We start from the raw sequence: 24,094 nt of genomic DNA on the forward strand, positions 1-24,094 counted from the left end.
AATAGCACTTTACATTTGATGTGGAGACACGTGGATGGGAGGTGTGAGTTTCGGGGTGAGGTGGAGGCAGTGGAACATGTAATAATGGAGTGTGACAAGTATAGGAGGGAAAGGGATGGTGAGGAGTATGAGGGAAGCAGGAATGAAAGATGTGTACTTGAAGAGTGTGCTGGAAGTTGGAGGATCAGGGAGAGGGTGGAAGCCTTGTTTAAGTTGTTTAATGTTACTGGGCTGGGTAAAAGAATGTGAGGGGTAGAGAAATCGATAGGTGGCAGTAGTGCAACAATGTGGATGCAAGCCGCCAATAAACACCGCAGAATAAGACGACGTCATTAGTGCGCGACGCTGCGTGCAGGGCTGTGAAGGACGCTGACAAGAAGCCCGAAATGAAATAAAGGTTGGGTTAATGTTTCTGTTTTTCCCGGTTGATATCTTTAATTACACTCAAGAGAAATTTCCATCTTACCTTATTTTACTTAAACAAACAATAACAGGCGGTTGTGGTTACTGAACCTGCTTAGTTCCATGCAGTTCATGCAGAGCTAGCGGTGGTTTACTGTATTTTACTTAGTTATGGTGAGGGTAACATCATACTAGTACTTGCAGCGTTTAGCCAGAAAGCCATATATTATTAGGACGTAAAGTGATATAATCGTGTTGTTTACCAGTAATCTGTTTTATTGTGTGTCTTTGATGTTGTTATCTCACAACTATATTTAAAGCTCTGAAACTAACCGCTGTCGAACTGCTACAGATCTGTCAGGAACACGTTGCTGTTGATGGCGTTGTCCTGTCTAACTCGAGCTCTGCGCTCATTGACGGTCTCCCAGCCTGCTCTGCTCTCCTCCGAGGTACACATGTGCTACATGGCAGTCACACAAGGAGCGCTCAACCATCACCACGTCCTAACAGGCCTTTTTCCTTTTGTGCTGGCAGGCAGTTGCTCAGACTAAGCTGAGAAACCATGTGCCCATTACGCTTGGACAGTGCAGAGGCTTCCTCACCACAGCCCCTCTGGAGCAGAACCGGACATATTGGAAACAGAGGGAGAAGTACACAATCAGGCCTATAGGAATGAAAAAGACTGGCGGCAGAGACCACACGGGTAAAGACTGCAGGATACGAAATAGAGAGTTTACTGTTGTTTAGACAGAACAGTCATAATTAGAAGCACATTATATAAGCTTGAACTAATACAGACTTTAATATTGACTATTTGCTCTTAAGTGCTTAGTATGTGTTTTATACAAGTATACAGGTGTTCAGATTAAAGCGAAGGAAACATAGTTGCTGAGATTCTGTGCATTTTACAGGAAAAATACGGACGCACGGCATCGGTGGCGGCCATAAACAAAAATACAGGTGGATCGACTTCCAGCGATTACGATATGAATCTGGCAAGGAAGCCCAACCTTTTGAAGAGAAGGTTGTGGAAGTACGATACGATCCCTGCAGGTAACATCAGTTTACCCACAAATGGGCCTCTGGCTTCTCTGTGTACACAAGTCAGTTTGTCATGAGCAATGTTGTCTACACAGATCTGCCGACATCGCCCTGGTGGCTGGAGGCAATCGTAAAAGATGGATCATAGCTACAGAGAAAATGCAGGCTGGAGACATCATTAAGACGTCTGCAGTTATTGGACGCATGGCAGGTGTGAGGTTTAGTGCCTAGTCTGTTGGCTCTTAAAGCTGTCTTGAAATTCTCTGGTTTAAGTGGACGTGGGCCTGATGTGCAGTTGTTTTACTTTGCAGTCGCAGCCAATGATGGTGACGCCTACCCGTTGGGTGCTCTTTCTGTGGGGACACTGGTGAACAACCTGGAAATACAACCAGGGAAAGGAGCAGAGTACATTCGTGCTGCAGGTATAATTGTTTGTCTCAAAATATGTGTAATAATGTAGCTAGGGGTCAGTATCCATCTACTACTAGTATATATCATAAAATCACAAAATGGTAACATGTTTATCATAGTTTACCAGAGCTGTTTGTCAACAAGTGTCATGTCAAATCGCATGCTCATTTATGCTCATTATTTATGTATCCTGCTTTAACTCAAAGGCTAGTTAGTAGCCACTGTAAAGTAATTTTAAGGTAAATTGAATGTTGATGCCTTTCCAGGAACAAGTGGTGTTTTGCTCCGTAAAGTAAATGGAACAGCAATCGTCCAGCTTCCTTCAAAGCAGCAGGTTCAGGTGAGTGTATGTATATTCTGCATATACTGCCCATGTTAAAACCATTTTCTGCACTGACCCCATTGTTATCTCTGAGCACAGGTACTGGACACCTGCATGGTAACTGTAGGACGCGTGTCCAACGTTGACCACAACAAAGAAATCATCGGCAAAGCTGGTCGCAATCGCTGGCTTGGGATTCGCCCTTCGAGTGGTTTGTGGCAGAGGAAGGGAGGCTGGGCAGGACGCAAGATTAAACCTCTCCCTCCGATGAAAAGTTACATCAACCTGCCCTCGCTATCGACCGTATAACAGCAGGAGTCTGATGTGTTAAGGACTGTAGGATGATGGCATCAGTTTGGTCCTTGCAGTGAACTTGCATTGGTTTTTGTGGAGAGAAAAATTAAAGGCAAACGATTTGTACAGAAGATTAAAAACTTTTATTAAACACAACTGCTTGTGAGAGCATGGAAAGAAACAAAACAATATAAAAATCCAAAACATATTTACATCTATAGTAAAACATGCAGAGTAACCCATATTTTTAGTGGTAGATTTAAAAATACTGTCACGTCATTTAAAATAGGGTTTGTGCAAAGACACTGGGTGGTATTTCAAGTAACGGGAGCAATGAGATGGCATGTTTCTAATCCTTGTAGAGTTTTGACCAATAATAAACACTGATGTTATTTTTGTGCATTTCAAAGTAATGGAGTGGTCATGCCTGCTCATTGATCCAGCCTTGTAAAAGACCCCCATGCTACGTCTAGATTTAGGGGAAAAAAAACTGAGGTCAAATACATTGAAATACACTTGTCATTATGCCCATTTGCCATTCAAAAGCGAATTCCCATGACAAATGCCCTCCAACGACTCTTCCCTGGCAAACACTTCACAGCCTGAATGTACAAATGTGTTCGGGCCAATCGGTCTCCCTAGTAGGAGAAGACCGTTACATTGACCCTTTAAAAAACAGGAGACAAGAGAACTTAACTGTGAAGTCAGAGGCAGACATGCATGCCCAGGTAGCTGCAAAATAAACATGGTCAACATTAAGTAACAGACAGCCGTGGCTGTTTTCCGACCTCAAAAGGCGCTTAAAGCCATAAACATGAACACATCTCCTTGAAAAGGGTCCTTTTGAAAATAAAACAGCGTGACTGTAGGTAGTGGTTTACATTTCAAACAGTGTCCCAATTTGAGCCAAAATGGGTATAAAACCACATGAAAGTGCATTACAAGGGAGGGAAATGTAGGAGAAGTAACATCTACTAGTGTTTGCATTGTACAAGTCAACTTCATAGTTACGAGTTCTGTAAATATATATTTGGCATTTAGGTGAAGAAATAAAGGTAAGTTATTTGTGCTTTAATTTAGAATAAGGGGGATTTGCAATTCACAATAGTACATCTTGTATATATAGTTATATACAATACTAAAAAAGCCGACCTAACCACGCGTGTAAGCCTTCACTTTATAAAAAGCAACAACAAACTCATACAAACTCATTCCCTATTGCCAACGTTTGACCAACGCTACTGAGGAGTACCATCACACAAGTAGCACACCTACACAGACACACATAGGTAGTGATGGACATCTGGTAAAACTCCACACGTTTCTAATGATACGCAACGTTACTGTTGCTACTGTACAGCGCAATACTGAAAAGCAGCCCATCAGTGTGTTCCAGGTCGGGTGCGACCCACGTGTCCAGCCACAGTGAAGCTGTATTAGACGAAGAGATAATTGCATTCATAAAATGTGTGTAAATGTGTAAAACTAGAGCACTGATTAGTCTTTTATTGAACTTAATAATCTGCATCTGAAACATCATTGACACACTACGTTTGGCCGAGACAGGAGCTCCGGTGACTGGGTTGTAAAAACAAACTTGACTTTGGCACGTTACCGCACATCTAGTATTTGCTAAGTCACTGCAGCACCTCTGAGAGCAGCCAGTACTTCAAGCCCAGTAAATGCTGGTTCAACCAGATGAGAACAATGTCCAGGTTCAACACAGATAGGAAATGCTGCCGGGGAACTTAAAATTGGTTCAGCCCTTGAAACAATACGACAGTTGATACAGTTGCGACTAAATTTGGCGTTCAGCTGTCGGAAATACGTTAATTTACCCTGGCTCTAAGTGGAAGTTACTGTACATTCTGAATGTACACTAATGCCTCAGCAAGAACATTAACAAACTATATTGCTGAGCGTCTCGACAGGATACGAATGTCTTAGCTACATTCCTTATAGCTACCTTCAAAAATACCTTGCTTGTGTTGCTTTTGATTTGCTTTGCTTTAGGTACACAGTGTGCTTCAACGCAACGAGGCAAAAACTATTAAATGTTATTCCTATAAAGTCTTTACCCAGAGAAAGTAAAGGGACGAGTTAGAAAAACGCAACGAGCACTGAGTTAGAAGGAGTCCATCTAAATTCACAGCAATATTCCAACTGTCAACAACAAAACACAAACACAGTCTCAAACAACCTCACGCACACCACTGCACATCACCACCACACTCCTCCATTGTCTATAGAGTAACAGTAATAAATGTAGGATTTCACAGAAATAATAAATGTTAACAAAAACAAAGTGCAAACACAGCTGCCATTATTGAAATCTGGCAAATTGTCAAAAGCCTCAAAACACCTCCGAGGCGTTAGCACAAATCTTACAAAATAGTACTTGTTCTTTCTGTAGTGTGTAAAAAAACAACAACAACACCCAACAACATCAAAAAACATCAAATTGACAACATAGAGATTGTGTGTTGAACACGTGGTTGCAAGTCAGTAAGATTTCCACAGGAAAGCTATTACTGCCGGGGGCCCTGTTGGCTTTTCTTCTTATTCTCCGTAGCCTCTTGGTGAGACAAGTCTGGTGGTGGATGGCGGCTGGGGTCACACGGGCTTAGTGTAACCGAAGATTCCCACTGGGAAGTGCTTAACATGAGTTGGCCACTGGGCAGCGAGCTGGAAAAACTTCACATCATTCCACTCCACTCCATCAATAGTTACTGGAGGTGAGAAAGTGGCCGTTAAAAACATAAATGGATGAAGAACACAGTAATTGTGTCAACAATGTTTGATGTTTAGACAAGATTATATGACATAGAATGAATTATATAATATAATGCTCCTTGACACTCCTTTGGCCTTGACAGTCCTATGTGAACCAAGGGCACTCAAGTTTAAACACATTTACGTAAGGTGACATGGATGCGAGTCCACGCACCGACACCAGGTGGCAGCGCGGCTCCAGCTGTGGATCTTACCTCTCAGCATGGTGTGCTGGTGTTTGGCTGTGCAGATCAACCTGCTGATGCCATCAATCACTTGGCTTTTAGAGTCCAGCTCTTTCTCCTTGGGCTTCTTGCTGAGGAAAATCACTGTAAAGGAAGGTGGGCAGTAATATATTGAATTTAGTGGTGGGGGGGCTTGCGTGACTTTGGGAGAAGTTGAAGCTGTCACTTGAGTCAACATGATTTACTGTAGGATGAAATTTAAACGGTTAGTGGCGTATCACACCACTGATGTCCACTTACGTCTAGCAGTTTAAGGTGCTACTAGGACAACATGTCTAAACATCCAGCTAAACTGCTGCTTGCTTACATTGCATTGTGGGTATAACAGGTATTAATATCAATACATTGATTTATCACTCCTCATATCCGACTTCACCTTTCTTGTTCTTCTCCTTGGTGACTACAGTCATGGCCATGCTGGGTGGAGGGGTAAGTTCCCCCCCACAGGGCAGGCGGCTGACTTGCAGTGAACGGAAGTTACTCTTCAGGGTGTTCTTCAGGCCTACGTCTCTTTTCTCTCCTTCTTTCTTCTTCTCTGGGCCCTGCCAGGTCCAGTAGTCCACCTGGAGTCCCATGACCTCACTGCCTGAACATGGAGAGCTAAAAAGAAAAACATGAATCACATGTGATTAAAACATTCAGTTCTAAGGAAGTTAAGAAGTTCTCTTTGTTTATGGTGCGACTCGTGACGTACCCAGCTCCAGACAGGGCTGTGGACACAGATGGAGACTGTGGGGGGGTGCCCCCGATCTCCTTCCCATACGGACCGGCCGATGGGGGTGTTGGGGAGGATAGGATGCTTGTGTTTCCCCCCATCGCGTCATCCGAGTCCACTGCAAGTTGGGGGAAATATTTAAGTCATGAACAAAACTCCCAAATCACATTAAACAAAATGCTGTGACAAACGATAGTTAAAGTTTTCCTGAGTGTATACACAGTCATTATCATGCAAACAAAGTCAATAAAAGTCTGGATCATTTTCTTCTTACCTGATATGAATCTGTACCCAGTGAAAACACCCTAACATGAGAAAACATACTGCCCAGTCTCACCTGAGGTTGAGAGGCTCTGCTCCACAATTCCAACTTTCACAACCTGTCATAATAACAATTTTAGTGTGAAACACAGTTTACCAATTTTGTTTGGCATAAACGACAGAAAAATACAAACTCTTACCCCAATAAATGGCACAAATTTTTGACAGGAATCCTCATCAGGGCTATAAAAGAAAAAAAATCAAAGTGCTGTGAGTGTGAGCGGGAGGAGTGGTACAGTTGTAGTAGCAACACACCAGTGGTGCACATGAACACTCAATGGGTCCTGGAGGAAAGATGGCTGTGGTATGGCCTGCACCATGTCCCACTGCTGCGATATGGCACATGACTCGCTTTGTGTGTGATGGGGGTCATCTTAGGATCACGTTACAATGAGATGAACGAGAGGACTGCTCCTTACAACCAAAGGGCTCATCAGCCAGTGCTAGAGGCGCCGATGCTAGATGGGGCTTCACACTATGACTTGTGTTGGAACACCTATGCATTACAAAGTGCCTATACACATGCAGAACATGACAGGAGGGTTCATCAACGCGCTGACTGGTCCAACAAGGCAAAATCCAGAAATTATCTCTTATACTGCAACTAGGAAACAAGCTCATGTGTTCCTGCAGCCACAGAAAAGATGAAACGCTGAAGGTTCCAGTGCAAGTTTTCATGCAATATGCCAGTGATGTTACTTATTGCAAGATAGAAATCGTGCAAAAAAAAGCAAAACATTAATTATTTAATTATTAAAGAATTAATTTTACCAACTGCTAAAGTCAGTCGCTAAATATGTCTCTTAACTCTGCTCATCACATTGGTATCGCTGTCAGTTATATGAGGCAGAAGAACCATCCCACTATGTGAATATCTGGGGCCGTTGTAGCGGTTGTTAGGCAAATCTTCACAGCAACAACACAGACGACAGAGTTCAAACCAAATCACACCAAACCGGAGACACACGTCAGGACAAAGTGCAAAGTGAGGAAAAAAAAGAGTGACAAAGGGAAATGTTAGACACAGCAAGGAGGTCAAGCCAAATGGAGGAGAGAAAATAAGGAGGGCAAAACAAAACGAGAATTAGATACCTGATGTAAAAATCAAAATACAAACTTCTTTTCCTTGAATGCAAATCAAAGGGGAAAAGGGGGGAGGGAGAAGGAATGCAACAGTGTTAAAACTGTGTTGTATTTAGTACCTTTGGACCAATAGGAAGCTAATAGTACAAAAAGGGTCTGGTCAAACCTCAGAAAGGAAACAAGCAGATGTCTACAGAAATGCAGTGAGCTGAGAGCTAGGTGCATCGATGACGCTGTGTTCATGTAGCAACGTGTGCAGATTTCGAAATGTAACCTGTGGTCAGTTACCAAGCTTGAAATGTGACTTTAAAATGAAAACTGCTTAGAACTATTTATCAAAAATCACTCAATGCGTGTGTTTTATGTATGTTAGTGTAAATGTGTGCATGCATATGCATTTAAAAATCCTCAGTTCTCATGCATTTACGCTGATATGTACCTAAGAAGCTGGAGCCCTACTGATGGATTGGTTATATTTGATCTATAGTGTTTTTAACAAACTGATTCATATCAGTACTACCAACAGATACATGCTTACAGCACTGGAAAGGCACAAAACATGCAAACATGTGCAGTACATGAGTGTGGTCAAAGCTCAGATCACTTTACCTTTTCTGTTTGTAGGTGAGCATCGCTTCTGAGATGGGGAACTGATGGGACACGTTGGCGCCGGCCAGATACTGAATGATTCGTCCTGCTACATCGATGTTATCTACAGAAGGCAGAGACAGATTATTAACAATATGCCGGGCTAACAAGCTCCAAGACGACGGATGGAAATGCTCATTTTTGCACCCGACAGATCGCTGGAAGTCTGTGTATTAATCATTTACGTTTCACTGATTTAAGCAGACGTGTGTGAAATGTCATTAAAATGCGATTCAGTAGATAAATTGTGTGTCAAACAGACAAGCAGTGGAGCCAACATGACAGCTAGCCTTTGTTTTGGCCTATTGCCTCTGTGCAGGTGAGAACTGAGGAGGACGGGAACGGGAGCTCACACATGGTGTATGTTTCTTAAAAACTGTACGTGGGTGAAAAAACATTTCAGATCTAACAATAAAGAGATTTAATGTAACAAAATAGTCTGTAAATAAACAGATTAATAATGCAAATGTCCTCGTTTTGGATTAGTCTTATATTTGTCTGTTACTGGCATTAAAGCGGCTTAATTCTATAGCTAAAATGTGAAGCGATAAGCAGGAAGTGAAAGAAATGATTTCTATATCACAACACTGACAGTTTAGAGGGAGGAGGGAGCTGTGCCGCGATGTACGGCCGTCCGCTGCGCTGAAGCAGGCTGCAGCTGTCTCGCGTTGGGAAGAAATCCCTTCTTCCCATTCCAAAGCCCCTGACCCGTGCTCCGACCTCATCTCTTTACCTTTCAAGTTGGCTGAACATTAGACACAGTCTTGCTGTTCAGCCAGACAGGCGGGCCGCGGGTCCTACCTGAGGCGGGGCGTTCCGTCCTGCAGAACAGCTCCCTCCATGCAGTGTCCATAAAGATGCTGTTGAATCTGCTGTCAAAGGAGGCCACATACTTTGCCAGGGGATGAGAACCTGAACAAAGACAATGTCCTTGTATAAATATATCTACTACCATTACCTGGTATGTGCCACTCCAGTTATTGTGATCAGACTTACCTATGGGGATCACCAGGAAGCGGATGTAACTGAGCCAGTCGGGCGTCTTGTTGGCCAGCTGCTCCACAAAGAACCTCAGGATGGTGCTGAGGTAGCTCTGGTCTCCTGACACTGCCACCTTCATCGTCGGTGGGGTTTGTGCGTTGCAGTTACAACTGCGAGGGTTAACGTACAAAGAGAAGGAATGAGGAATTAAAAAGGAGACGGCTTCCCAAATCAGCAAAGTCATGGGAATCGTCAGGGCGTGTGATACGGAAATATCTATATCTGGTTGAAAACTGGTTTCACAGTGTTTGGGAGACAGATTACACCCCAGTATCATTTGTGAGACCCAGTGGGTACTTGCAAGCATGTGCAGGCCTTTCTTCGAATTTAACAGGAAATTATGCAAACACACTTTAGTTTTCATAAAGGAAACAAGAAACTCAATCAGTTTGAGTTTTCAATGTTTCTACATGGGTTAAAAACGTCTGTTTACTATCAGTGACTAGACTTGAGGAAAAACCCTGCAGACAGCAGTGACAGCACTCGATGAGTACGATGAGATCAGAGATGCACACGGCATAATATGATAGAGCAGAAGTAAACAGGTTGACTGTGGAGCAGGTGTGGAGAGAATGGTACAGCTGCAGTGCAGCTGCAGTTCAGCTGGATGCAACACAAAGCGGCTCAGCAGCCTCGTCTCCCACTGACAAGACTTCCTGAAGAGGAGGAAGTCAAGTAGATGTGTCCAAAGAGAAAGACAGAGAAAAGCTAAACCTGCAGGTTGAAAACTGACTCACAGACAGCGGGCACCTCAGCAGTGTGAGCGATAGCATCCTGGAATCCTCTGGCAGGGAGCCACCGTAAACATACACAGTTTGCTCCCGCTTTCTAATGCTTGTAAGTAGATTGCAAGTATGTCACTCACAATCTCTGGATACGGGTAACGATGGTGTTGAAGGCAGCCTGAACGTCAGCAGCGGAGCAGGTGGACACAATGGGCTGGCCCTGTTCGTGGAGCAATTCGGCCACATACTGCACAAAAAAAGAAACACGATGAGCTAATGGTTGTACAAGTGGCAGGATTGGTAAGATTGGACACTGCTGAAATAAACACCTGTCCCTGCCACTCTGTGGTGTTGATGAGGATGATGCTCTCCGGGAGGCGCTCATCGGAGATGAGGATCTGGTTCAGCTGGTCATACACAGACTTCCTGGGAACCTGGAAGACGAATGAAATCTGACTCTATCAGGCCAAAACCTCTCTATAAAAACAGACCTGACACTTGATTTTGAACCCGTGTACCTGGGCAATGAGGCGCGAGTCTGGGGAGCACTCGCTCTCCATGCTGCTGGTCCTGTCGCTCTGGGCCTTGGAGTTCTGCCGGTCTTTCATGGAGGTACTGCGAGGACGCCTCTGCAGCTTGTTGTCTACTTTGCTGAAGACAAATCCCAAAAAGATCAAAAGATATTAGGAATGCATTTGTAATTGATTTAAGAAGGATAAAACCCAAGGCCTAAGATGCTCAGCAACCATTTATTAAAATTAGAAAAAAAACAAAAGTAACTTGTGCATATGCGTTTCAAGTGATTCATTCTACCTCGGAGACATGTGGTTCTGGGACTCTGTCTTGCAGAGTTTGCCAACAGTGCTGGTCATCCGTTCAGTGTTGACATCCCAGCTGCTCACCTCCCCCGGCCCTGCCCCGCTGTCGTCATTCTCTGGCTCCTGACCCGGAGGAGAAGGAGCAAAAGATGAGCCAACATTCCAGAGTACTGATGATTCGTCTCGCGTGGCTCATGTACGTTCAGTTTTCTGCGTTTCAGCAGGCGAGCGTTAGGAAAGTGAGGAGGGAGGCAGAAAGTGTTGGCCAGCCGCAGCAGGAGGACGCCAGGGTTAGACATACAAGGACCCGACAGCAAACACAAACAAACACAACATCCCTGTTTCCATTCGGATCACTAAAGTACTGAGCAGTGCAGGGTTGCCTTGTCTACTCTGCTGATCCACAGTGGATAACTATGCTGTTTTTTTCCCCTTCTTGCTTAATGCCTCCCTCTTGGCTTCTTCTTGAAAAACAACTAAGACCCAGGAGAGAGAAGGGCACCGAGTGGAGAGGAGATCAGGATAGAAAAGAAAAATCTGAGCGAGGGATGCTCCAGGGAGAGTTGAAAAAAAAAAGAAACAGCACAGCTACTGCTGTTCCAAAACGCACCCCAACAGTTGTGTCTGTGACGCTGTCATCTTGATAGCGGGACCCTTGGACTTTACATCTGTCCACAGTCAGAAAGTCTCCAGTCTGCAAAATACATAACACACACAGATATTAGGGCATTTAACCATGGAGGTCACTTCTCTGGCAAAGAAATGTGACAAAGCCCCTCAGCTGCGAATGGAGGCGCTTAGGGTCCATCTGCTCCGGTCAAGACTAACGGCTCTTAGCACCAGTGGCCAATTTCACTCTGAAGCTTGGGTGATGGAGCTGGAGGATGTAAAGTGAAAGTAAAAGCCTCTGTAGGTTATACTACAGCGTCTTATTGGTAAGTTTTCTAAAAGTGCATCATGTACCGTCTCATTCACCACAGTTCAATATCAGATGACAGACTTTTTCACTTCGCCTGCAGGACGTGTTTATGAAGTTGAACCGGAGACATTTATTGTGCAAAATGGAGGGCTGTAGCGGTCTGAAAAGCCCTGGGCTATATTTTTACAGGCGAAAATGGATTCCCAGATATTTATAAACAGCACTCGCTCTCAGCATGTCTGTCTCGCTTTCTGTGCCCTTGTTGTTTCCAATTGGCCATAAATCTCTGAGAAGGAGTTTAGGGATTACTCTATCCAAGCTTCTCTCTGACTATGGGAGCAAATTTGTGTGTGTTGACGGTGATACAGAAGACATTTGGTGTCAGGCCCTATAAATAAGAGAGGGCTGTAGGGGTGAATAGGCTAAGGCCCAAAGGCCCCCATCGTATTCCGTAGGGGTGGGAGGAGGGTGGGCCACATTGCGCTCATGCTCAGAATATCTTGCCTGTCGTTTCATGGCCACGAGTCTCTTGTGCATCTCTAAACCAAAATAAGCAAAAGATGACGGGCAAAAATTTGAACACCGCCCAGGGGTCATTTCTTTACATAACACTGTGCTCAAAAAGAACCACTCCGACGATCAGGAGGCAGAATGCGACAACCGAGCAGCAGGACTGAAAAACACGAGGGGTCTGTGAATAGTGAGCTTAGTGATCAACTTACAGGGCATGTCGGCTCTCTCTGTTGGCTTTTTTGGCTGTGTATGCTTCCAATTTCTGTCTGGGAGCTGGAGTGAGACATCCCTTCAAAAAACGGTCTGAAAACACAAGAGACGAATTAGAGAAAAATAATAGCTTGGATAAAATAATTTCCTTTACCCAAAGCACCATTGTCCCTTGTCCTAAGAAATAATTGTGTTTAGATATTGATGTTTTTAATGCCTAATTAATTTATAAAAATGATTAAACCTTTATTTGCTAATGCAATATGCCACTGGACATAAGGCCGTGATGTTTCCTGATTAAGGACTTCCATTTGTAATCTTTTACCAATGTCTACACTGGATGGTTATCAAGACCAGGAGAGGGTCCTCTTTAAATGAAAGAGTTCAGAAGAGACATACTTGAGTTTTGGTTTGGGTGTGCTCAGAACACTCTCATTGTCCTCCATCTCTGGGCCACTGTCACTCTGGTTATATACTTCCAGACTGTCGTAGAGTAAGTCCAGATCCTCCTCCACCTCCTGGGTTTGGTCCACTGGGTCTGAGTCCAGGACCTGCCGCACACACAAACAAATTATCAACACTTAACCAAATTAATCAGGAGTAAATAATTATGGCTACAAATTGAATAAGTATAAGGTGTGACTAGGGCTGTTCATTGGCTAATCATGGTCGCAGCAGGGCTAATGAAATGAAACGAAGGAACAAGAATACTGAAGACTGCAAAATTAGAAAATCTATGCTATATATACTCCCCTGACTTGGGCCTAAGCAGGCCAATTAAAAGGTGAGTGCTAGAGCAGAGCTAAGGTGCTGAGCCTTGATCTGCCAGCTGCACAGTGGGAATGCATATCATAGGAACTGCACACAGCCAGGCTTGCAGACTAATCAGGTGATTAATGCCACTCCATAAGTGCAGGAGCTGGCGGGGAGCAGATAAACACAGTCTGTGTCCTCTCCTCCTATGCTATGTATTTATAGAGCTGTAACCCTGCACACTGAACCGGCCACAAGGAAGGGATTAGAGATGGGGAGCATGATAAAAGATCATCGAGCCACCTGGAGCTTCCAGAACCGTCCACGAAGGCACAGCTCTAATGGCCTAAAGGCTCTTGTAAGAAGCACTACGTTAAATCACTCCTACAAGACTCTTGATCTGAGAAACCTGAAGGGCGAAGTAAAAAAAAAAAAAAAAAAAAAGCAGCGGCAGAAATTCTTATTGAGAATGAAAACCTGCACAGCTAAAAACAAACCGTATATGTTGTAATCTAAGTTTTTCTGACATCTGGTAAAAAGAAAAAAATAGGGCAAGCAAAGCAATAGTTATGTCAATTATTTCTATAGTAATTATCATTATAATGGCCTGAGAGACATTGCTGTATGTATTAATAAGCATCTACAGGTTTTGCATACTAATGGGGGCCTCCTGCTGATGACCTGATACCAAGTCATTTTGTCGAATCCACAGGAACATTAATTTGAAAGGACTTGTGAAGAAAAACACAAGCCTAAATAGGGCAAGCACATAAGCCCACATCCCATTAGTATAAATGGCACAGAACAATAATGATATATTCACCATTCACACAGCTGAATCATAAAGCTGTAAGCTCAGGGGTAATCGAGGTTAGTGCCATAATGTGCCTCAGCTGTGGCTGTGATTTTCTCCCCCAGTCAGAAGCACGTTCACATCAATACAAAATAATAAACACAAACACCCTATACGATGTTTAGACAGTGAAGACTGAGAATACTCTTTCCTGCCCCGAGGACATTTTTATAGCCGATATGGTTTACAGTTGACTTATTAAAGCTTTATAACAAAGGGACTGAGGAATTCCCAGAGGGGATACTGACAAGGATGCTGCCCTCTTTCTAAATTTAACCACAGGCCTTGCTTTTTTATTGAGAATGTTTTCCTGTGTCAATCAATACAACCCTTTCGTTTACTCACCTCATCTGAAACCTTGAACCTTTTCAGCAAGGCCACAAACTTCTGCTTGAAGTTAGGTTGCTGCAAAAATGAGAGAAAAGAACTCAGAGTTATGAAAAAAAGTGCCAATATTAATAGGAAACTATCATGAAATAAGCATCCCACCTGAGCTCGTAATATTAAGTTCTCCCCAGACACTGCCCACTGCATTACTCATTCACAGACACTATGTAAAGTCCATTATAACCAGTCCAGTGAGCCCACACGTACATGTTCATCTACACCATCTTAATGGCTTGAACAAATGGAATGCACTGTGTGAGTCGCCCTCTTAAAAGCATGCACAACAGCAAACAGTGGTCTTGAATTATTCTCATAGTCAATGATTAGCAAGCATAAAGTGTGGTGGAAAGAGGAAGCAACCGACTCTGGTCATTGAAGTGGTTCGGATCATTTTCCTCCGGGCTTTCTTGGGCTTCCTGACCTCATCGTCTTCATCGTAAAGATCCTGAAATACAGAGTAGATTAATACACCGTCAGAAATCAGGATACTAGAGCAGAATGCAAACATGTATTTCATTACACTTTGACCCTGCCTGTACCAAAAATCTTTTTAGGCACCAACCTGGCCGTGAACTGCGTCATCACTGGCTTCCTGCTCTGACGAGTAGCTGTCGTCGTCCTCCTCAGAATAATTATCCATGTCTGGGGATCGGTCTGAGATCAGAAAAGCACATCAAATCTGTAGTTTACAAAGAGACGAGTAAAAACCAGGAGGTTCATAACCTCTTTAAGTCAATATAAAAAAGTTATACTACACTGTAATCGGTCACCTTTTTTATGAATATAAAGGTGAGTCAGTCTTTTGTGCATGTAAGTATAATTAGAATAATTCATTCTTTATCAATCTTTAATGAAACTCTTAATATGTGCCAATGCGACTGCAGAGACCCGTTTGTGGGACATGTCTCGTGTTAAAATGCATTTTACTAGAGTTCTTTTGTTTAATGGCTGATTTTATGGTTTGAACAGCCATTAGAGGTAGATGTTACTACAGACTAGGCAGCTGAGGACAGATCAAGTGATGGAAGACCTTTTTTTTTTTTTTTTTTTTTATTTAAAACAGCCAAGGTAGACTTTCTTTTTCCTGTGAAACATCCTGTTCTACATTCCTAGAATGGATGGATATTATTAAGGGTTGCTGCAGAGAGGAGAAAGACAAACAACGTTTCTTGCCTCAGAGTGACACTAGTTTAATACTTGGTGCATGAGCTCATGTGTTGCATTCGAGCGCCCTCCTTAATAACATCCAGATCAGCATAACAGCATGAAGTTGCAGAGTCCGAGCACCGCCCGATATTCACCCTCGCGGTCCAGAATTAGAACAGCGTAATGTAATAGGCCGTACATCTGTTCAACTCTCAAATCAACATTACAACCATAACTAAAGAGAATAGCATAGGTTGGCCTGGGATTAATAGAGTTTATTCTGTCCTTGGTCAGGAAATAGAAGCCATGTGGAAGGAGGGAGGAGAACGCAGCCTGGGCAGGAAGGGCTGGCTCCAGGCTGGAAGCTGAAATTACAGGCAGAATTTGGCCGGGCAGCATGGACATGGGGCCGTCTAACAGGCTCACAGAGGGGAATGGGAGATGGCTGTGCCCACCTGAGGTTTTGGTCTTACGGCCAGCCTGGCCGCTACCATCCTCGTGGTCGATGGGCTGGCTAGACAGAGAATACACGCTGATCTCCGCCACACGCACTGGTGCCTCCTTCACGTTGCTATGGAGACCCAGAATCTGTCCTCCATCTGTTGGGTGTTGCATCACCTGGACACAGGAAGATCAACACTGAGACTTGGCAAGGATTTCATAAAAACCTTTCAAATATAAAACTGGACCGAGACCAACTTATTCAAGACACTCGGCTGCAAGGTTCCTGATAATACTGTATTATCTTTTGTTGACTATAACAGAGGATTTAATAGACAGATTCCATCTGTCCCCGCATTAAATTCTTATTATGCGAGATGCCTTCATGTCGGGGACAATTCTTTCATCTGTCAGTCACTCAGCAGAGCCACGTAGAAGCAGAATGAAACTAACTATATTACTTGGCAGGATGGACGAACTGTGTCTCCCTTTTGCTGAGCTGATCCTGATCCAGCAGAGCTTGAGATATCCTCCGTTACACTGCTTTACGCTCCTTCAGATTTACCAAGTTATTACAAGCTGACGGCTATTAGAATACTGCCTTCCCATTGTGATTGTCTGAATGAGCCGAGCCAATCTGCTCACACTGTTCAGTCAAACTGTACAATACAGTTCACAAGATTAGCTGTGATCATGATGCGCTTTCATTCCAAGCACTATCTGAGGGGCACTCTGTGTGTGTCACGCGATGAATTGCCGTACAGGGATTCGGCTCATTTTGCTCAAACACCGACAGGGGTGCACTCGAACGCCCCATACAAAGTCCAATAAGTGACTTCCTCTCACAGAATTCCCTGACAAATGCAGAATGAGCTCAGTGGCGTTTACACTAAAACAGATGACAACTTAATCACCACAAAGAACGCAATAATGTCGGCCTACCTTTATTCATAGATGTCTGTGGGAAGCTTCACAGTAACACAGCTAATATGAGCACAGCAGCTCAATGTCAAAATGCAATTACAGTCAATTCCCCTGGAACTCTTCCTAGAAGGTAAATGTGTCTGTGCATAACTGTTCAGCTGATTATATACAAAATCATAGAAATAAATTTGATGCATAATATGTAATGAACTAATTACAATTTTTCTGCATATGCTATGTAAGCCCTGAGTTTAACACAAATATGGTGCATTACACAAAGAAATTGTGTCTGGCTGCACTTGTGTCAAAACAATCTGAAACACATACTGTAAAGGTCCTGTAATAAAAAACATTTAAGGAGATTTCATCCGCCGAATGTTTTAACTGGCAGTTTCAATTTGTGATCTCAGTGTTGATGTAGTCATCTTGGTGGTCCAGTGGTGTGATATAACTGTAGATACAGCGCCAATTAAAAAAAGAAACGGCATTATAGCTCGACATCACACAAACACCCACACTGGACAATATATCAGCCCTCGGTGCATTATGTCTGCGTAGCGTGGCTGAACGCGCTGTTTGCAGAAGGGTTCACATGAAAACCAGCTCCAGATGGCCCATAATCTCACACAGCGGCATGTGTGATGAGCATGAATCATCTGAAATGATGTGTAGGACAAGAGGGCCTCTCTCTAGCAACCAAGGCAAGGTTCACGACACAGACACTAACACGCCATGTCAGTCACTGTCAGGAACCAGCGGCAAGTCATCAGGAGCTCAGAGCGCCGAGACGCATTTCCCAGGTGAAGTTAAATGCCCGACGCTAGAATGTGAAATGAAAGGCCCTGGGGTGATGCCACGTACCTCGGCCATGTTGATGACTCCCACTGCCAGTGTCTTGTAGCCCAAGATGGTTCGATTCTTGTAACGTTTCCTCCTCTGCAGCATAATCTGCAGCCTATTGGCATCCCGCTTCAGAAAATGGGGGTACTGAGGAAAACAAGTTTAAGGTTGAGTCAGGGTTTCACTCTGTTTTAGCCTAGAGCAAATAATCACCTTCATTGTGAGGTCAACTTCAACTTTTTAACTTTAGATGAGTTCTCGGACGCAATTTATTCCCAGACCAAGTCTTTTCCCTGTGATCTCTGTGACTGAGTGGATTTCACTGGGCCGACTGGTTATCTGTGCCACGGATTATTACCACCAAATGCAGCACACTGAGCCCGGCCATATTATTAATGCAGTCAGGCGTTTCAACTGTTTCACTGCCAATCTGCTCCTCGCAATCTTTTTGGCTCACTTAGACCAGGTTCTCTCAGTCACAGGCCATGAAGGTAGTGGACGGATTTATCCGTGTACGGCTGTCAGCACTGAGATGTCTCCAGTGATGCAGTAGAGGCCAAACGGCTGGGTCTAATTCACACAGATAAACAGTTCCATGTACGCATGCACATACATGCCAGAAGACAAGCACTTGAGGTTTCAAATTGATAGTGCCTAAAAAAATAAATAAAACCTCATCATTTATTTATTAGACTGCCAAATGTTGGCAAGCAAGGCCTTTACTGAGGCAGATTTTTGCTCTTTTTATGCCTTTCATTTATTTGACCATTAATTGCTGTCGTGCAATACTTGATCAGCGTTTAGTTGTCTCTATAGACCAGTAAAATGGTCTGTCATAAAAACATGTTCTCCTGTAAAGCAGGAGACCTTACACCTTACAAGAAGGCCACCGGTGTACATAAAGGCTTCAACTAACTAGTGCCTGTCAAGTAGCTGCTATATCAGTGTGACAATTCACAGTATAATGTGGTAGCGCTTGCCTGTAGTGAGAACGTCAGCTCCAGATCGGTCTCCATCAGCCCACTGGGTGGAAGGATGTATTCGTTTGACCTCAGTAGACGCTTAGAACCCTGAAATCAAAGTGAAGAGATGTTTTAATTGTTGGTTGTTTTACAAATGTGACATGTGTGACATGTGGGTTTGTTTGGGCTGCAAACCTGAAATCAATTCTGTAATGGAAGCAACATTTATTTAATTTTTAAATATAAGTTGTTAAAGTCACAGACATTGACAACAAATAACTAGTTTAAATTAATAAACACATTTTTTTCTAGAACCAAAGTGAGTAAGTGCTTAAGCCTTATTTTAGTACCAGCCTGCTTCACATTCACATGCTTATGCAGATTCACACCTTGAGGCATCTCAGTACAAACCGTTCTCTACTCCTTCACTGCTTTCCAGAAATCCGTTCTACTAGAACAATTGAAATTAGGTCACATGGACGTGAATGTAAAGCCAGCGCCGGAGAAAAAATAACTGAGAAAGGCTGCTTCACTTTCAACCGTAGAGGTATTACTCAGTGCTACTAATATGCATTATAAATAAACTACAGTAATACTCCATACACAAACAAGCCACAGCTGACGTCAAATTTAGCTGTATTATTCAATACTTACTATTCTGATTAAGAGAGACTCATCACCCAAAGCTAATTCTGGGAGTTGGCACAAAGACATTGTGGCCAAACAGCCCAGGGATTTAAATGCCGTGGGTTGTTCAAGTCTCTTTCAATTGTAAGGACGCCAGTGTGCAGCGTGTCCTCAGAGCACCTGGTTCAGCCGTTAATGTCCTTCTGGATTAAAGTCTCATGTTCCCTGTCCAGTTACAATTTAATACTTCAACCGAGCACATTTTCTACCTCTTGCAATCTCGAAGCAGCAAATCAACGCGTCAACATAGGAATGGGAACAGCTTGTCAATTCTTGAGTTCACAATCTTTAGTCAAGCTGTGAGTGCTGAGGACAGGCATCTGTTGTGTAATATGTTTGACAGCTCGTTGACGGCCGTGGAGAAAAGTCAAGTTTTCAAAGGCTTTGCTCAGGTATCCGCTAAACCGAGCCAACGCTAAGGTTTGATGAAGCAGAGAACCTGTATCTGGATCCTGTAACTGCCTTAATACCAGAGGTGAAGCTCTAATAGCTGTAAGCATTACATACAACACTGGATCCTACTGTCATGAGAGAGTTGCATCCTTCATGATGCAACGGATCGCAAATAAAATACTTGGGTGAGTGTTAACGAGTCATTACTGCAATCGTTTACTACAAAGAACTTTATATCAGGTGTCACACTGCAGCAAGTAGAAGTAAATACGTGGATCAAGTAGAATTAAAGCTTTAAGCTACAGTGGAAAGCGAGACAGAGAATAGAGGGTAAATGTGTCTGAGTCCGGCCTCGTCACTAACTTGAGGCCCACAAAGAGACCTTGTATGCGGTCGTTTCTCATGCTCAGCGGCTGGTACAATGAATCAAGGCACAAAAGCCGAACGCTCTCAAACTGCCTGACATGCATTAACAATGCAGAGCTTGGCAGGGAAAGCTTGTACTGAATGTCCTCTGCCCCCCGCTTTCTCGCACCCTCTTTTTCCTTCCACTGTCTTTCTGGGGCCAGACCGGGAATGCTGCAACGCCCCTACTCTGTCAAGCTCCACAAGCCTGTGGGAAAATGGCGTTCCTCTCATTCAGATGCTTCTCCTCTCTTCCTTAACTTGCTTTAAAAAAGCAGCCTTCAATTTTTAATTCTGCTGAAGTCTCAACACGAAACTGTATTTAATGAGTTTTAGAGGCATTTGAGTCGTCTGTATTCATCCAATACACCGGCGTGCACAAACATACACCCCCACATAAATAGATCACGTCTGAGTGCACTGCAAATGCAAGTGCTTTGGACAGAGCCTTGCGCTAAAGCGAGGATTGCACGCCATTCCTATCATAATCCAGCTGACATCAGTGTCTCCCTACAACCTCTGGCTAGCAAACGCAGAAAAGTCATGTCATGCAGAGCGTAAGCATGCAGCGCACGTGAAATAGCATATATGTGGAGAGAATGTGGGCCCTAGATGATACAGCTACTTGAATGGACCCAGCAGAGACAGAAGACAATCTCCAAGGGAACATGGAGCCTCCTGCAGGCTGAACTGCAATCTCATCATCCCTGCTGCTGTGGCTTTGGGAGCCCATCCAAGTGGTTAGCCATTACAGAGCCTGTGTGCGCACGTTGGCCACTTAACCTGATGAAGCCCAGAGGAGAGAGACGGCCACTGTATGTTAAGCAGTGGGCCGATGAAATGCACGCTCGAGCTTTGTCTTGCATTGTCTGACAAACAACGGCTCCTGTATTCCTCCCCAACTGCCTCTCGATCCTCAGTGTCTCTGCTCGCAGACTAAAACCTGCTGGAAATTGCATTTAATGCTCCAGTTGCAGAGCCGCGGCGAGCGGAGCTGTGCTCGGCTGTCCTCCGGGCAGCTCAGCAGAAATGCAGAGATTACACGCTCCGAAGACAACGTAACTCTTGAATAAGGCCACACTCGGTCGGCTGCTTTCTCCTTCTGGATGACAGTAAAGGGGGCGTGATTTATATCGACCCTTTCTGCATGAAATTTCAATTACATTTCCTAATTAGATGGAAATATTGAGAGAGAGACAGAGAATCGTTTTTTTCTGAATGGAAAGCTATTTCCTTTCTGATTAGCATGTGCAGTTTCCATCCCTGATTCACATCCGTCTAGTCCTTTACCTTGACAGCTAGAATGACATATGTGCTACATGACTTGTATTTTTGTCTTATGTTTCCTAATATTTTGCTTTTTCCATCCCCACCTCCTACACAGGTATAAACACACACCCACAAAGAACAGCGATGGAGGCGGGACATTACCAAGTCAAAACAACCTCACCTACTCTCTCTTTGCCGACTGCCAACGATATGACAGACACGCCGCACAGTGCAGTGAGGGAGCAATATGCCATCCGGCCTTTGCAACCCCCCCACCCATCTTCTAGGAATAGCTTCCATTTAGGAAATGGAGCGATCACTGACCTGAAACGTGTTGCTACAGTGACTGCAAAGAGGAAACTCCATTTATCTCAACTCACCTATTCAGTTATCTCCACGCCACTCCACAGTGTAGAAGCAGGACTGCCCGAATGATTGTAAGAGACAGGAGATCTTAGACTGGCTGCCCATCAATCCACCATTATACCTGTACCTCCACCAAGAGCCACGTATTTAGCTTGTTGCTATTTTTAATTTTCCTCATATCTGCGAGAGCAATCATAAGTAGGCAAAGCAATTTCCCTCTGGGATTAATAAGTTTTTTGAATCTTAAAATTCTGTGAACATTACAAAAAATCTCTATTACAGAAATGCAGCAAGGGCTTACGTCGCACAGTCAAGACTTAAAATGTCAAAGTTATAAACCTGCATTAGCAATCGATGTAAAATGCATAATCCATCTTAAGGTACTAATGCTTCCGCTTAGAGTGGTAATGCTAGTCTGCCTTTTAAAGCACCTGAGTGGATGTGAGTCACTAGAGAAGCTAATAAGGCCTTTATCAACCAGCAGGTCTATACTTTGTGGGAGCACCCAGTCAAAGCAAAGAGCTGAGAAACAGAAAGGCTCCGACTCCAGATCCTGACATGCTGATATCAAATGTTCAGAAACTGAGCTTGTTCCATCTATCAAACACACACACACACACACACACACACACACACACACACACACACACACACACACACACACACACACACACACACACACACACACACACACACACACACACACACACACACACACACACACACACACACACACACACACACACAGAGATTAACCTACTCACCTGTATCTTGACAGCTATAGACAAGGAGTTCAGCTCTTTATCCAGTTCCTTGAGGACAACCAGCTTTTTCAGTGTGAGGCTGCAGAGCCTGTGGAACAAAAGACAGGGAGGGTGAGACAGATTAGTGGCGTGCCTAACAATGCCAGCATACCTTGACATGCTGTGGCACCTGGGAATAAAAAGCATGGCCGACAATTCAGCATTCGCTGCTGCCTGCTTTTAGGCTACAGTCCAGGGCAAATCTATGAATTTTGTCAATGGATGATTCACTAAATCAGTTTATTGAGTAATCCTTCATGGAAGGTGACACGGCACAGATGCATTGAAACACATTAAAACATTTCAAGCAGGGCTGTTACATATTAAAACAAAAACCTGCCATCTGTTCATCTTTTAATTAATAAAAGCATATCTATTTACATATTCCTCTGAGGAACCCGAACAGATTTTTGGCTGGCACGAAGGGCTTTGTATAACCACCTATTACTCTGTGATGCAGAACAGGTGAAGTGCAAAGAAATACAAGGTAAACAACATAAACAAAAGAAATGCATGCTCCAGTCCTTATCGGTCTCTTCAAAAGAAAGCTGAATCCAGATGAATGTTCACTACATGTCTTTCCACAGCATGTGACATTTAATAGACATAATATTAATATACATTTTCACCTGCATCTACTTCCTAAAAAAAAAACCTTTCAAGACACTCCATAATCAGTTTAAAGCCAAGTCACATTCACTGAACTTCCGTCTGACCCACTTTTTCCTGTCACCAATCCTACTGCATTAAAGTGTGATCATTCTTAGCCTGAATCAAAGGAGGGAGGAATGACTAAGCAAATAAACAGCAGGGCCACTCTGCAACACTCTGACTTCATTCATGTTCCCCCTGCCAGCCATGTATGATTCATAAAAAATAAGAACAAAAGACAGACTACAATGGGGCAGTCAGTCTTGAAATTAATATAGCACCTTTAATTATTCTGCATGTTGACATACACTTGATAACTGGATGAACTTTCAGAATAACTTATTAGTTGCTTTACATTCAGTTTGTGGTCTAGGCAGTGATTCCGCTCAATGAATGGGTTTACCCATAGTTTTCCTGTATTAAATGAGAAGGCTATGCAAAGGTTGGTAGCTCCCACGGTAGGTTTATCCAAGCAGAAACAGAATCTTTAAATATGACAGTTTAACATTTTTAACAAAAAGACGGTCCAGGAGCATCACGCCGCTGTGCAGAATCCCCGAGCATCAGATTGTGGGCGTACAGTAAATGCCTATCCGCTTGTCTGCATGACTACCTGAGCTGCTTCATGTGTTTGAACAGCCAATGTGAGACTGTGCGTGGATCCAGTTCGTCTTATAGAAAGGATGAGTCACCAGGCAGCCACAGCTCTCTGCTGAGAGGGTGTCAGACAGAAA

General features: G+C 43.6%; 2 protein-coding genes across 3 annotated transcripts in view; one reads left to right on the forward strand and one right to left on the reverse strand.

The window, feature by feature from the left end:
- The first annotated feature begins 244 nt into the window (after positions 1-244).
- On the forward strand, positions 245-2,626 carry mrpl2 (mitochondrial ribosomal protein L2). Its single transcript, XM_029175198.3, has 8 exons — positions 245-397; positions 755-851; positions 937-1,105; positions 1,314-1,455; positions 1,539-1,654; positions 1,755-1,865; positions 2,121-2,194; positions 2,276-2,626. Exons 2-8 carry the CDS (start codon positions 780-782, stop codon positions 2,483-2,485), a joined length of 894 nt encoding a protein of 297 aa, XP_029031031.1. The 5' UTR covers positions 245-397; positions 755-779; the 3' UTR covers positions 2,486-2,626.
- The window catches only part of zmp:0000000755 (phosphofurin acidic cluster sorting protein 2), a 33,505-nt gene continuing 12,009 nt past the window's right edge, over positions 2,599-24,094 (reverse strand). The window contains exons 2-25 of one of the 2 annotated variants that reach the window (XM_029175196.3): positions 22,671-22,758; positions 18,805-18,894; positions 17,846-17,971; positions 16,075-16,237; positions 15,036-15,127; positions 14,838-14,918; positions 14,432-14,491; positions 12,880-13,031; positions 12,480-12,573; positions 11,449-11,532; positions 10,834-10,961; positions 10,539-10,671; positions 10,350-10,454; positions 10,161-10,267; positions 9,251-9,405; positions 9,056-9,166; positions 8,216-8,318; positions 7,616-7,648; positions 6,664-6,706; positions 6,540-6,582; positions 6,182-6,320; positions 5,864-6,087; positions 5,458-5,571; positions 2,599-5,199 (exon numbers count right to left, since the gene is read on the reverse strand). In XM_029175196.3, coding sequence (XP_029031029.1) covers positions 5,084-5,199; positions 5,458-5,571; positions 5,864-6,087; positions 6,182-6,320; positions 6,540-6,582; positions 6,664-6,706; positions 7,616-7,648; positions 8,216-8,318; positions 9,056-9,166; positions 9,251-9,405; positions 10,161-10,267; positions 10,350-10,454; positions 10,539-10,671; positions 10,834-10,961; positions 11,449-11,532; positions 12,480-12,573; positions 12,880-13,031; positions 14,432-14,491; positions 14,838-14,918; positions 15,036-15,127; positions 16,075-16,237; positions 17,846-17,971; positions 18,805-18,894; positions 22,671-22,758 — 2,584 coding nt within the window. In that variant the 3' untranslated portion in view covers positions 2,599-5,083. The remainder of the gene's footprint in view (positions 5,200-5,457; positions 5,572-5,863; positions 6,088-6,181; positions 6,321-6,539; positions 6,583-6,663; positions 6,707-7,615; positions 7,649-8,215; positions 8,319-9,055; positions 9,167-9,250; positions 9,406-10,160; positions 10,268-10,349; positions 10,455-10,538; positions 10,672-10,833; positions 10,962-11,448; positions 11,533-12,479; positions 12,574-12,879; positions 13,032-14,431; positions 14,492-14,837; positions 14,919-15,035; positions 15,128-16,074; positions 16,238-17,845; positions 17,972-18,804; positions 18,895-22,670; positions 22,759-24,094) is intronic. The other variant, XM_029175197.3, reaches the window with a different exon arrangement.

The sequence above is a fragment of the Betta splendens genome, chromosome 15, assembly GCF_900634795.4.
Source record: "Betta splendens chromosome 15, fBetSpl5.4, whole genome shotgun sequence".
Taxonomy (NCBI): domain Eukaryota; kingdom Metazoa; phylum Chordata; class Actinopteri; order Anabantiformes; family Osphronemidae; genus Betta; species Betta splendens.